The 13,213-nt window shown below is 36.3% G+C and overlaps 1 protein-coding gene across 2 annotated transcripts in view; it reads right to left on the reverse strand.

Moving 5' to 3' along the window:
• hfp (Poly(U)-binding-splicing factor hfp) overlaps window positions 1-13,213 on the reverse strand; it is a 579,337-nt gene that overhangs the window by 430,665 nt on the left and 135,459 nt on the right. For both annotated transcript variants that reach the window (XM_067159786.2, XM_067159787.2), the window contains exon 3: window positions 4,376-4,453. In XM_067159786.2, the coding sequence (XP_067015887.1) occupies window positions 4,376-4,453 (78 nt within the window). The remainder of the gene's footprint in view (window positions 1-4,375; window positions 4,454-13,213) is intronic.

The following is a 13,213-nucleotide window of genomic DNA, read 5'->3' on the forward strand; positions in this document are numbered from 1 at the left end:
GGGTACAAGTCTTATTGCAGCTCTGATGACATTGCACAAATATGTGAATAGTTTTGTCCATACGACCTACGCAATGAAAACGCATCGAATCCATGCGGTACCTCTGTGTTTCGTAACTAAGAAATGTCCGCCTCTGTAGTGTAGGTCTACTGCAGCTCTGATGACGTCGCACAAATAGATGAATAGGCCTAGCTTCGTGTCCAACCCGCGCATTGCAAGAATGAATCCGTCATGCTACATGTCTGTGTTTTGTAGTTAATAATGTCCACTAGCATAATGGTTAGCTCAATTAGTTGCTGTTTTCTGGAGTCTGACTTCGATTCCCAGTACCGTACTGCCGGAGATTTACGAATGGCAGGAAAGTTGATATGCGGTAAAAGCGGTACATGTAACTCCCCTCCACTGGGGGTGTGTCTAAAAAGAGCTGTACCACCTCAAGATGAGGACACGAGTTTACTTTAGTTGAGAAATATTCGCGGTTGTTGCTATGTATACAGCAGGCGACATCATTAACAAAGTGGCCGTTTAATATCTCGTAACTCGGGCCAATATAGGTATATATTTGGAGAGAAGTAAATTTAAAACGTGATAAAAGCTATCCAATTAAAACTATTGTTTTACTCGCCAAGGTACCTAACAAATAATAATAATAATAATAATAATAATAATAATAATAATAATAATAATAATAATAATAATAATAATAACAACAACAACAACAATAATAATTTTATGTCCAAACGTACTTTAAACGATTTTCGGAGACGCCAAACAAAACATACTAGGGTATGCTTTAATAAAAAAAGAGACAACGAACGTATGAAATTAAACATTATGATCATAAAACGCATTACCGCTACACCTGTAGATATCCATAAATGCGGTATATTTTCATGTTGTTTATTTCTATTTTTCCGTCGAATTTTTTGGCACTATCAGGGCGATAAAATACCTAACCTAAACAATGTGGTCTGTTATCTCATGGATAGCTGTTTACACAAATCCTGATGTGATAAATGAAGAGAAGAAGCATGAAACGTACTTAAAAATAAGACTCTATAGCTGGGAACGAAATTATTTTTAAAAGGTTAAAAAAGACGGGACCTCGTATGCTCTTGATTGCAGTGCATGGCTCAAAGAGAATGAAGCATGGCTGACGCGACTGGCGAGATATAGCAGTGAAGATGACGTCACTTAGAATGCTGACAAGCCGGTAGCAAGGCAGGGAAGGTGGCGGCACAAGGCGATAATTCAAATGAAAGCAGTGATCAGGTTTACTGTGCTAGGCCTACTGCTGAACTGACAGAGACAAATGACTGGTCATTAAGTTCTTTTGTATCAATATTTAATTATATAACACGATACCTTTATCCCTTTCTTCTATGGGATCAAGTATGAAGCGAGACGAATCTCTGTAGCGACTTTTTACGGCTGTATGCCCTTCCTGACGTCAGCCACACCAGAGGAATTAATGAGATGTGACAAATGACAATGACGTAATAGGAGTATCTAAAACGGACTTTTATGTACCATAGGCCTAAAAGTCATGTTCACCATTTATGGTCTTTTAACGTTTAGAAATACTGCCTATCAAAGGAAATAGCCAGTATAACTTAAATACATTCCAAGTTTGTTAAATAATAGTACGTATAGAATGTTTACACGTACAATTTATAGCTCTTTATAACCTAGATGTCGTGTTTGCTGCACAAAATTTTGAGGTTATCACTTATTGGGCTCTCCTTTACTATTTTTGGCTGTAAAAATGGGAAAAAAAAAGGGGTCTAGTACACGATTAAATACGGTAGTTTTATTCTGGGTCTCCAATGATTTGGGTTGTTTCCAGTGTACAGATGACAACCTGCAGCAACCCGATACTAGCCCGTCGTCATGTTACGAACTGCAGGAAAAGCATCAAAATAAAGGGAGGAAGCGTGCAGTTCAGAGACCAGCTATTTATGACGGATGGTCATCTATTGATAATCTTCCTCAATTACCAGTATTTCAAGAAAAAAAGTGGAGTCAGAATTCCAGTGGATAATAGCAGTGATGCATGGGAATGTTTTAGAAATTATCTGAACGTAGATATTTTTAAGGGCATAAAATCAGAAGCAAATCATTATGCAAGCGATGCAATAAAAAAGAAAAGAAATAGCAGTGAACAGATAAAGCAAAGATCTCTCTTTGGCTCCTGGACTACAGTTACATTGAGGGAGATTTATCACTTCTCTGCAATAATCATTCACATGTGTTTGTTTGAGAAGCCAAAGTTGACAGATTATTGGGCAAAATCGCCGATTCTTCAAGCTCCTTTCCCAAGATGACTCCTATCTAGGGATAGATTTGGAGCGATTTTGCCATTTTTACGCTTGAATGACAATTGAACCTATGTTCAAAAGGGTCAACCCAACCATGATCCCCTGCATAAGATTAGACCGACATATGACCATTTTATTAGAAAATGTAAAGAAAATTTCTATACAACTGAAAATTTGACAGTCGTATGTCCTTTCCGAGGCCAAGAAGGGTTCCGTGTTTACATAAAGAATGAAGCCAAACAAATATGGAATCAAGTTTTACATTGTCAGTGATGCAGAACCTGGTTACGTTTGCAACTGCGAAATTTATACAGGGTAGGCTGGGGGAACAAATAACACGGTTCAGGAACTAATAAATCGGTTATGTGGTCCTTATTTCAACAAGGGTCACACTATTTATATGGATAGATTCTTTACCAGTGTCCCACTGTTTCATCATTTGTGGAGCAGAAAAACAATGGCAGTTGACACTGTTCGGAAGAAAAAAAATTGGAAAAACCTATCGACAATATTTAAAGCAATTAAATTGAGAAAGGGTGAAGTGTTATTCAGATGTAAACAACATTTACTTGCACTCAAGTGGCAAGACACAAGGAATATTTATTGTCTTTCATCAAGACACCGGGGCAAAAATGACAAGTGTTCAGGTAAAATGTAAGGGAGGAAACATAAACAAAGAAAAGCCTGATGTAGTATTAGCTGTATTAGATTACAATAAAAATAAAACTGGAGTTGATCATGGGGATCAGTTCCTTAGTTATTATCCATTCCAATGTAAGCAACTGAAATGGTGGAAAAAAGTAAACTTCAAATACACGGTCAAATCCAAAGAAAGCACATTTAGAGGGCTTTATGATTGAATTAGCAAATAAGTTCGTGGAAATGGGAGGCACTGACAATCCAGTACCCAGCGTGAGTAATATCACAAATTCTGCTGCGCGACTGACTGGGAGGCATTTTGCTGAAAGAATTCCACCCACCACAGGAAAGCAGTATGCATCTATGTACTGTAAAGTATGTTCAAAGGGCAAAAGAATAATGGAAAGAGAATTAGGAGGGAACCACGATGGTTCTGCAGCATTTGTGATATTGGTTTGTGTATGCCATATTGTTTCAAGGCTTACCATACTAAAGCTAATTACTCCTTGTAAACAATGATACCCATGCCAAATGCCCTCGTAGACTAGACTATGTATATATCGGTAGTATAATTTAGTTGATTTGTTCTCAATATTTGCAAAATTTTAAAATATTAACCTGACTGGTATCCATAGCAACATCAGGAAAAAAATGTTTTTACTTGTAAAACATACCATGTTCATAAATATATAAAAAATAAACCGATGTACTATTACAATTAAAACATTTTTGTTAAGATGAAAGTCAGGCCTTTCTAACTATTCCAACAGTTTTTACAACCATCACTTTACCTAACCGTTAAAGTTCTTATATGGCCGTCTCCAATGTGTTAACCCTATTGCTATTAACATTAATGAGAAAATTAAAGGGGAGGTCCAACTATTCAATACATTTAATATGATGTCAAATCACTTTATAATGGGAACGGTTTCAACCCCATTAAGGATCATCTTAAACCATGGACTAAAATTGACAATATATAGTGCAAATACAATCAAATTAACATTTGAAAAATATTATGTACATATTAAAAATTACTTTTCAAAAGAGACAAAAAATCTTCCATTCCAAAACATTATTATTAGTGAATTTCAAAGTCCACTAGTCGAATTTTGTCATGTGTGAGACATTCCCCCTTGGTATTAATCTAGAATGGTTTAAATGATCTACAGTGATATGACATATTAAATGGTATTGAATAGGTGGACCTTCATTTTAATTTCTTATTAATGGGAATGTTTGTCAATACAGATCATTATGAAGTTTATATCGTACGATACTATTGCTATTAACACGCAAACCATGGGAAGACTGAGCACTAGTCAAACTAAAAAGCTGTTACTTTAAAAATGTACAGTTAATTTGTTAAAAACCATATATACCTTAATTTAGGATCTCAGGAATGAGATGCAGCTTACCTGCAACCAGTGGTCCTGTTTGAGCCAAGTTGTATATCGGACCTGGTAAAAATTCTGAGGCCGATGCCACTCCATCCCCTACAACAGAGAGAAACTGGAATCAGTACAAGTATACAGTACATAACTGACTCGACATGTTAGCTAGCCCCCTAGCAACCAACTATACAAAAACTATACAGAAAATAATAAAAGTTTAAACCTAAAAATGCTTTCCATGAACTGGAAAGCCATACTAATTGGCACAATTAGTAAACTACACAATGGAAGCACAAAATATAAGGTTCCACTACGCAAATGTTCTCAAATGAACGCAACAGTATTAGAAAATCAAAGACTCAAAAATTACCGTATAATCTCGAATACCACCCGCCATCGAATAAGACCGGCATCCTTATTTTGAAAAAACAAAATTTTTTAAAAAAGTGAAGACAAAATTATTTACAATCTTTACTAACACACATCAAACAAGCATTTCCAGAACGATATCCGACAAGTTCCTTTGCGATCTCTAATGCCTACAGCTGACAAATCCAATCGCGAACACACGACTCATCAATATCGTATTTCCTACCGGCGTCACGATTTCCAATAATTTCGGCTTCCCAAACTACTTTCCGTTTTCCACTCGCAGTAAAAGATCGCAAACTCTTTTCGGAATTAATGTTGATACTCCGAGAACGTGCGTGAGACTGACGCCAAGCGCGGTAGTAGCGTATACTGAGAGCGGAGAGAGCATTGTTGCCAAGCCGCGCTGGCGGTGTAGCCCGATTTACGCGCATTCAGAAAGATACATTTCCAAAAATTTTAAATAAGACTCGCACCCAATTTCGGAAGAGATATTTTCGAAAAAATGTGCAGGTGGTATTCGAGATTATACGGTATTTATGATGGTTATGAAACAACTACCAAAAATGTGAAAGCAATACTGTGGTATTAGGAATACATAATGCAGAACACTGGTTTGATGTAGGTGAAACAATCTTGAAGGCTCTATTAATAGGGAAGAAGGAAAGTGCAGATTAAATGATTTAATGGAGTAGGACTACTAATAAAAGCTTAATGATTGGGATAAACCACCTGTACTTTTACATAGCTAAGGACTTTACAAAAGGGTAAATTATTCTGCCTAAACAAGAAGTTTGCACAAGTAGGGCTTACATGAAACTTTTTTCCTACACCGTTTATATGAATTCTATCTATGCAAGTGTACAATTTTAATTTAATCAATAATCAATAAAGTGAAAGTCTCACAAGTATGACGAATGTTTTATGTAAACAGGTGAAAAAGAATTACAAAACTTGTTTGTCTACATTATTTAACAATTTCATATCAATAAGACAGGATTAACATGCAAACTATGAGCATTTTCCCACCATTAGTCACAAAAACTGCTCTTGTAATTAAAACGTCTTTAGCTAAGGAAATTCTAGAATTGATTATATGCAAGTTATGTAAGCCTTTGAGATATCACACATGCAATGGTAATGAAAGTAACAAGTTTTATGTTCAAATGCAATACTTCGGTTTTCATAGGGAAATTGTTTTACATAATCCCAGAGGTACAACAAATCAGAATTACCTGGGATGATACCAACTACAGTGATAAATATGAAAAATTTTGTCAGGTCATTATCAAGGTGTCGATTTCTATGAAGTCAAATTTGTTCAAAGAGCTTCATTTCAACACTACGTACATAAAAACACGTGCAAGTCATCTGAAGGAAATTGTGAAATATTTATTCTGCATTAAAATTGAAACACTGATCTTAATTCTGCTTAATTCTATATAAAGGCTTTTTTTTTTCTTTTTTTCTCCACTTTCCATAGAATTTCGTATTACTAGTACAGGAGTTTCTGTGGCACACTTTAATATATTACTACTGCAACAGGTAGGTGGTGACTTTCAATGGAAGGACTATTTCTCAGCTTTAGTCTCTTCTTAGCACGTACCAGTAAAGGACTGCACAATGGAGGCTTACTGGAAATTCCTAATGAGCTCAACCGAGAGAGTGAAACAACAGTATTTTTAAAAAATGTAGCTTGGCTTGGGCCGAGTAAATCTCCCTCTTACCTGAATGGTCACAGTACTAGGATTTTTATTTTCTGGAAAAGCAAGGACAACTGAACTAACCTCCCCTTCACTCCTTGATATGAGATAGCACCATCAGTATTACAAGGTCATTTTAACATGCCTAAAGGTAAGTGTTTAAGACAGTGCAAAACTGAGGCAATTCGTTCAAGAATTTGGGGAACAGCTTTTTAGTAATGATTTTGTTATTTTATACTGTAAACTCTGGGAAGTTAAACTATCGGCTCAAACATATTTTAATCTGTAACAACACTGTAATAAACATAGGAGTTTAAGAAGATTTTCCACAGCAGAGAATAAACAGCACCTGCTTTCTGGGGGAGCTTGTTAAAATATAGTCTCTCAAATACGTCAGCCTTGTGTCGGTATATTTACTGGCATTTAAAAAACCTTGTGTGGACAAAATTCTAGCACCTCTGCGTCTCCAAAAACCAAAAAAGTAGTTATTGAGACGTAAAGACAATAACATTATTATTATTATTATTATTATTATTATCATTATCATTATTATATGGTCTTGTTAGGTAACACTTCATAATTTAGTAAAGATCTCTGTGTGATAATGGTTACTTCCAATAAAATCAAAAGTAAGTATGTTTGTTTGCTTGCTATACAAATCTACAAGCCTACACTGATCAGTACCAAAATTTTCGACGAGACTCGAGGCACTCTGTTAAAGATTTTAAAAAGTGAAATTGGTCTAATATGTAATACACACAGGTAGATTATTTTGTGTGCTGTTGCCATTTTTTATACCAAAGCTGTTAAGGAACAGACTTGACACACACAAAAAATGGAACTTGGAATAACAAGGAATATGGTCATACCTCATAAGGAAAAGGACCAAACCCTTCATTGGTACATCCCTGCATTCTGCTCTATGATACAATCTAGCGATTTACTCCCTACGAAATTAACCTCATCCAATAAATGAATCGGACATGTCATAGAGGTAGTTATCTTCTTTTTCTTCCACCGCTTCTCCTACATCTATGGGGTTGCAGGTGCGAACTGCATAGCACATGTGGATTTGACTCCATTATACCGCCAGATGCCCTTCCTGATGCCGACCCCGTATGGAGGGATGTAATCGCTATTGGATGTTTCTGTGGTGGTTGGAGGTGTGGTGGGGTGGGGTGTGTTGTGTTGTTTGGATATGAAGAGGGAAGTGCTGGGACAGACACAAATATCCAGTCCCTGATCCAGAAGAACTAATCAAAAGCAATTAAAATCCCCAGACCGGCCAGGAATCAAACCCAGGACCCTCCACACCAAAGAGCAGTACACTGACCATTCAGCCAAGGAGTATGATGCGTAGAGGTAGTTATACCATGAAAGATTTTGAACAACTGGTCATAATGTGATGTACAGGTAGAAGGTTTTGTGTGTGTGCTGCTGGTTTTTATACCAAAACTATTAGCGGATAGACTGGAGAAAAGAATAGCATGGAAATTAAAATAGCACAAAATATCTACGATACAATACAGTGATTTATTCTCTGGAAAATTAAAGTCAATTCCATAAACAAGTATCAAATGATCGCTTCCAGGTGGCAGGTTTTGCTCTATGATAGAATGTTGAACTTAGAATAGCAAAGGATATCTATGATACAATTTAGCAATTTATACTCTGGAAAATTAATCTCACTTGCAAGAATGAGTATGGACCAACTGCTTTCAGGTGTGGATTACTTGGTTCAATCGATAGTTTTGCATTCCTATTTGCTTCTTGATTCTTAAACGATTACTTAAATATGTATTTTGCTTGACTGTGTCTTTTATATCCTGTAGAGACATTGTTTTAGTTGCAGACTGGATAGTCTGCTATGAGCCCTTCACCCCAAATTCATCATTAGGGGAAATCATAACTACATGCTTAGTAGTAGAAACTTGCTGGTTTATGAGATTATATCAACGTGTGAAACATAAAAGTTTATTCTACTGCAATGGATTAATGATTTTGCAGTTAGAAAAGATGTATAAACTTAGACTGAAATCAATAATTTGCATTTCTACTTGTGAAATATTGGATCAAATCAAATCCAATCCAATTTCAGAAGAATGTTTAAAAAAACAAAATACCATTTACTATAAAAGCAATACTGAACTTGAACTGAATGATAAATTAAAGTATTTTTGGAACAATGCATTTTCTAAATACAGTAGCAGCGATTGGAAGCTAGAAGTGGGAGGGCACAAACAGTAATAGACAACAAAAAGTACCCAGGCTTAAGGTCATTAGCAGAGAGTGGGAGGGGGGAGAGCGAGTACATAAAATTTGAAAAGAAAAAAAGGCTGCAAAATGGTAAGCTTTTTAATGCTGACTGAACTAATTTTGACAGCGATGTAAAGGCTTGAGTCTACCAAATTTAGAACGGTTATAATAGTACTATACAATAAAATTTCATCAAAGGGACAATTACACATGTATTACAATTAAATAGAAGTACGCCATGATTATACAGTTACAATCGTTAAGTATTTGACTATACACTAACAAAGTAACAGACACACTATAGAACTGCACAAACACACTGAATGAGCGACACTGTCAAAATGACGAATGCGCGAAGCAAGCAGGTGAATCTTTTTTTTTTAATGCTAGTTGCTATACGTCGCACCGACACAGATGGGTCTTATGGCGACGATGGGACAGGAGAGGGCCAGGAGTGGGAAGGAAGCACCCGTGGCCTTAATTAAGGTACAGCCCCAGCATTTGCCTGGTGTGAAAATGGGAAACCACGGATAACCATTTTCAGGGCTGCCAACAGTGGGGTTCGAACCTATCTCCAGAATACTGAAGCAGGTGAATCATACCTGTGTACGTGACCTGGGCAAAAAATATATCCCTGCTACCTTTCATCACAGCGAATACCACACACTGCTGTGCTGTATGAATCGGTAAGCCACAATAAACGACACTTTCTGCATATTTCCGCTAAGTATTTTTCTTAATAATTAAAAAAAGTAAATGAAGGAAATTACCTGAAAAATCAACAGGGATTGTACAAATAACTTTTTTTATAATTTCTAGTTTCAGGCATTTTTTTAAATAACTCTTAGGTTCTTCAGTCTATCGAAACTATCGAAACTGGCTGAAAGGGAAATTGCATGAGTGTTGTCACTTCATGTTAGAGAACAATCCTCCTTCCCATTTGCATTTATCACTTGCACATTATTTTGAAGACCAGTAACTTGACTGAAATACAATGAGAACTCCTATAACAAGCATCATTTGAACATAAGGAAAACTGACAACCTTCCCATTACGGAGTTTATTGCAATTCTAAAACTACTTATTGCTGAAAAAAGGAAAAATACAGAAACAATGTATTGCTTGCTAGTCGACAAAGCTGACATGTTTAGCCCTTTAGAAATAGCATTAACAATACACAAAACACCAAAAGATGGAGACAAAGGAGGATACAGAGAACATAAAGAAACAAAATTCTATTATTACATCAAACTAACCTAGCCTCAGAATAAAGCATGGATGTGACTGAAGTACAAATCATGCAATTTCAGATTTTCTGTAATAAAATTATTAGTTACAATTCTCTTAAAATATTAACCAGAATTTTTACAATTATAGCATGTGTCCATGAGCCTTACACTGAAAGAGACAACAGATCTTATACTAAAAGGAAAAGCTCATTCAATTGCTGCTCAATACATATGTAAAATAACTGAGGCTAAAAGAGTTTGATTTACAGTATGGTGACTCAAGGGTTGACGTTTACCACGGAGGGTAGCAGGCAGGCAGTGTCATGTTGCCCCCTGATCGGTTCGCCCACTCGCTGAAAACACCGGGGCTAGTCTAGGCGCAACTCTACCCATGGAACAACACAGAAAAAAGAGGAAAGAAATCAAAGTAACTTAACAGATACATCACATCACTGGAATTTTACAATTCTGCATTCTAGAAATAATACAACACCGATGTCCAGCATCTGGAAACTCAACAACTATAAAACAAAACAAAAACACATTAATGGAAGCAAAAGGAGCCTGAAAATGTCACAGATCCCTTAACACGCGAGAGGTCGCACCCGCGGCAGTTTGCCGCACTTTTTAAAAAATTGTTCATAATTTACTTGCTAGCAGCTGTAGAGCATAAGGCGCTCGTTTCATCCCTCCCCTCCCTCTCTTTCGCCTGACGCTGATTATCGTCAGTGTATTGCCTGCTGTGTTCCGGAGTAGTTTAAAGTTTTCTTTCACTCTCGCATCTGCCACGGCAAATTACATTTGTGCAACCCCTAGCGCAGCGCATTCTTACATGACTGCATTTTCAAGAAAGTTTCTTAAGTAAAGTTCATGAAGTTTATAGTAGCTTTCACTGAAGTGTGCTGCTGTAGTTTTATCTTGAATTGTGACCAAATCATTCATTGAAATGTACAAATGCAAACGTTGAGGGAACTTGCCCACGCGCGACCTCTCGCCCTCTTTAAAACTCGCGTAATTTTACCAGATTTTTCAAAAAATAAATTAATTTTTTTTACATTGAGAAAATATAGTTGCTGTGTAATTATGTTAGCACTAGTTGAAAGGCAGTTAAACAAGGTACATATTAATATTTATATCAGAGCATTCACTGCAAAAGGAAAATAGCAGCTCATTAAAATATTAAGCGAGCAATTTGCCTTTGCGTGACTTCTCGGGTTCTATAACAGGCATGACCTCTCGCGTATTAATATAAATGTTGGAGTATGATGGTGATTTTATTTCTTTGAATATCTATGAAAATCATATCAACCTGAATGGGGGCAAGCTTAAAATAATGAAACATTACAAGTTACTTTCTTGATCACCCTCCAGCAGCATCATACAATTCTTCCTATTCCATAAGCCTTTCTCCTCTCCTCCATTCAAGGACAATCAACAAAATGTATTAGGAGCATCCTATAAACCATATTTAGGTAATATTAAAACATAGACCTTCACAAACACCAAATGACAATGTTATTTTGGGGATGTTAGGTCATATAATAATAATAATAATAATAATAATAATAATAATAATAATAATAATAATAATAATAATAATACGTTGACGCGTTTCAAACCTGCAACCAGGATAGTCTTCAGAGCAATAAGGAAGATGAATGAGATCTGTACATTGCAACTGTCACTCCATAGAAACTAGGCTAAAAACAGGTAGACCCTGGTAGAAATGTAGTTCATTCCAGGACCCCGAAGTCAAGGAGAAAGACTTTGAAAAATTTACTACAGAGGGTAGCCATGATCCACTCGGTACATAGTTGCCCCTTTTGTTAAATTATTTGGAGGTTCAGACATTTCAATCGCATAACAAATAGTTCTAGGGGTAAATCATTTCTCTTGACAAATTACAGATGTTGCATCAAAAATGATTTGATGGTTATTATGTATGACATGCTTTGCCATAGCAGCCTTCTCTGCCTAGCAAAGATGTACATGCCTGCTATGTTTCTTAACACTCTTTGCTGTCTTCCTACATGTCTGACCAACATAAACTGATCTGCAGGAACAAGGAATCATTTATATTGCAGCACAGTCTAAACAAACTACATCTATAAGATATCAACCAACTGCCTATGATATTAGGATTACAGATGGTCTTGATATTGTGCCTTCTGAGAGCAATGCCAATCTTATCCACGACTACCTGTACATGTCAAGAAGACCAGACTCAGAGCACAATAACATGACAATCTAGACTGTCAGTCTTGGCTTATGTTTTTTTGTTTGTTTTTTTCTATTTGCACCGACACAGATAGGTCTTATGGCGACGATAGGGTAGGAAAGGGCTAGGAATGGGAAGGAAGCGGCCATGGACTTCACTAATGTACAGCCCCACCATTTGCCTGGTGTGAAAATGGGAAACCACAGAAACCATCTTCAGGGCTGCAGACAGTGGGGTTCGAACCCACTGTCTCCCAAATACTGCATACTAGCCGCACTTAAGCGACTGCAGCTATCAAGCTCAGTATTTGCCTATTCCACATGGTAAAAAAACCCTGGAGATAGGTGTGTATTTACATTTTTATTAGAGACATGGTTTTTAGTACTCATACTGGACTGTATATAGTTAAAACTTGGTGTAAATAGGTATAATTCAATAAATGCATTAACTCGTAAAAAAAATGTTAATAAGAATGGTTATTCCTATTTTTAACCATTAATATGTATTTTTTAACTTTCATGAAGAAAAGGTACAAAAAATGCAACACAGAAAATAAAATGATGATCTGAACCTTAACTGTTAACAGTGCAGCAACGTTGACAATAATGATAATGGAAGAGATTCACACCGTGATTTATATTTAATTAAAAGTTACATAATTGTGCTCATCATTCAATCTATCTTTAAAATGTACAGTCATGTTCCACTATCAAGCTCAAACTACAGAACAGTAAAAGAAATTACCATTTACTAACTAAGTATACTAGCAACCTATTGCAAGTTAATCTCTCATCATCTCTATTTTGATAGCCTCATCCAAGTTCTGAATGAGCTCCACTGCATGTAACATTCAGCTCTGATCTTGCCTTGGAAATCATCTTTCAAGGCTGATAGCATTACCCGTGCAATAAATTGAATATAATTATTCGCAATAAGGAAGAACTCGAGTTCTCGAATGCACGATAATATGTCTTCTCAGAACGCAGATCAAATTTTCTCTTCCAATAGGAAGCAGAATTTCTTTCACCAAAATACCATTTTCACTGTGCATCTGTTCCACTTCATAAAAATATGGTGACCTTCAAAA

This window comes from Anabrus simplex, chromosome 1, assembly GCF_040414725.1.
Source record: "Anabrus simplex isolate iqAnaSimp1 chromosome 1, ASM4041472v1, whole genome shotgun sequence".
Classification (NCBI taxonomy): domain Eukaryota; kingdom Metazoa; phylum Arthropoda; class Insecta; order Orthoptera; family Tettigoniidae; genus Anabrus; species Anabrus simplex.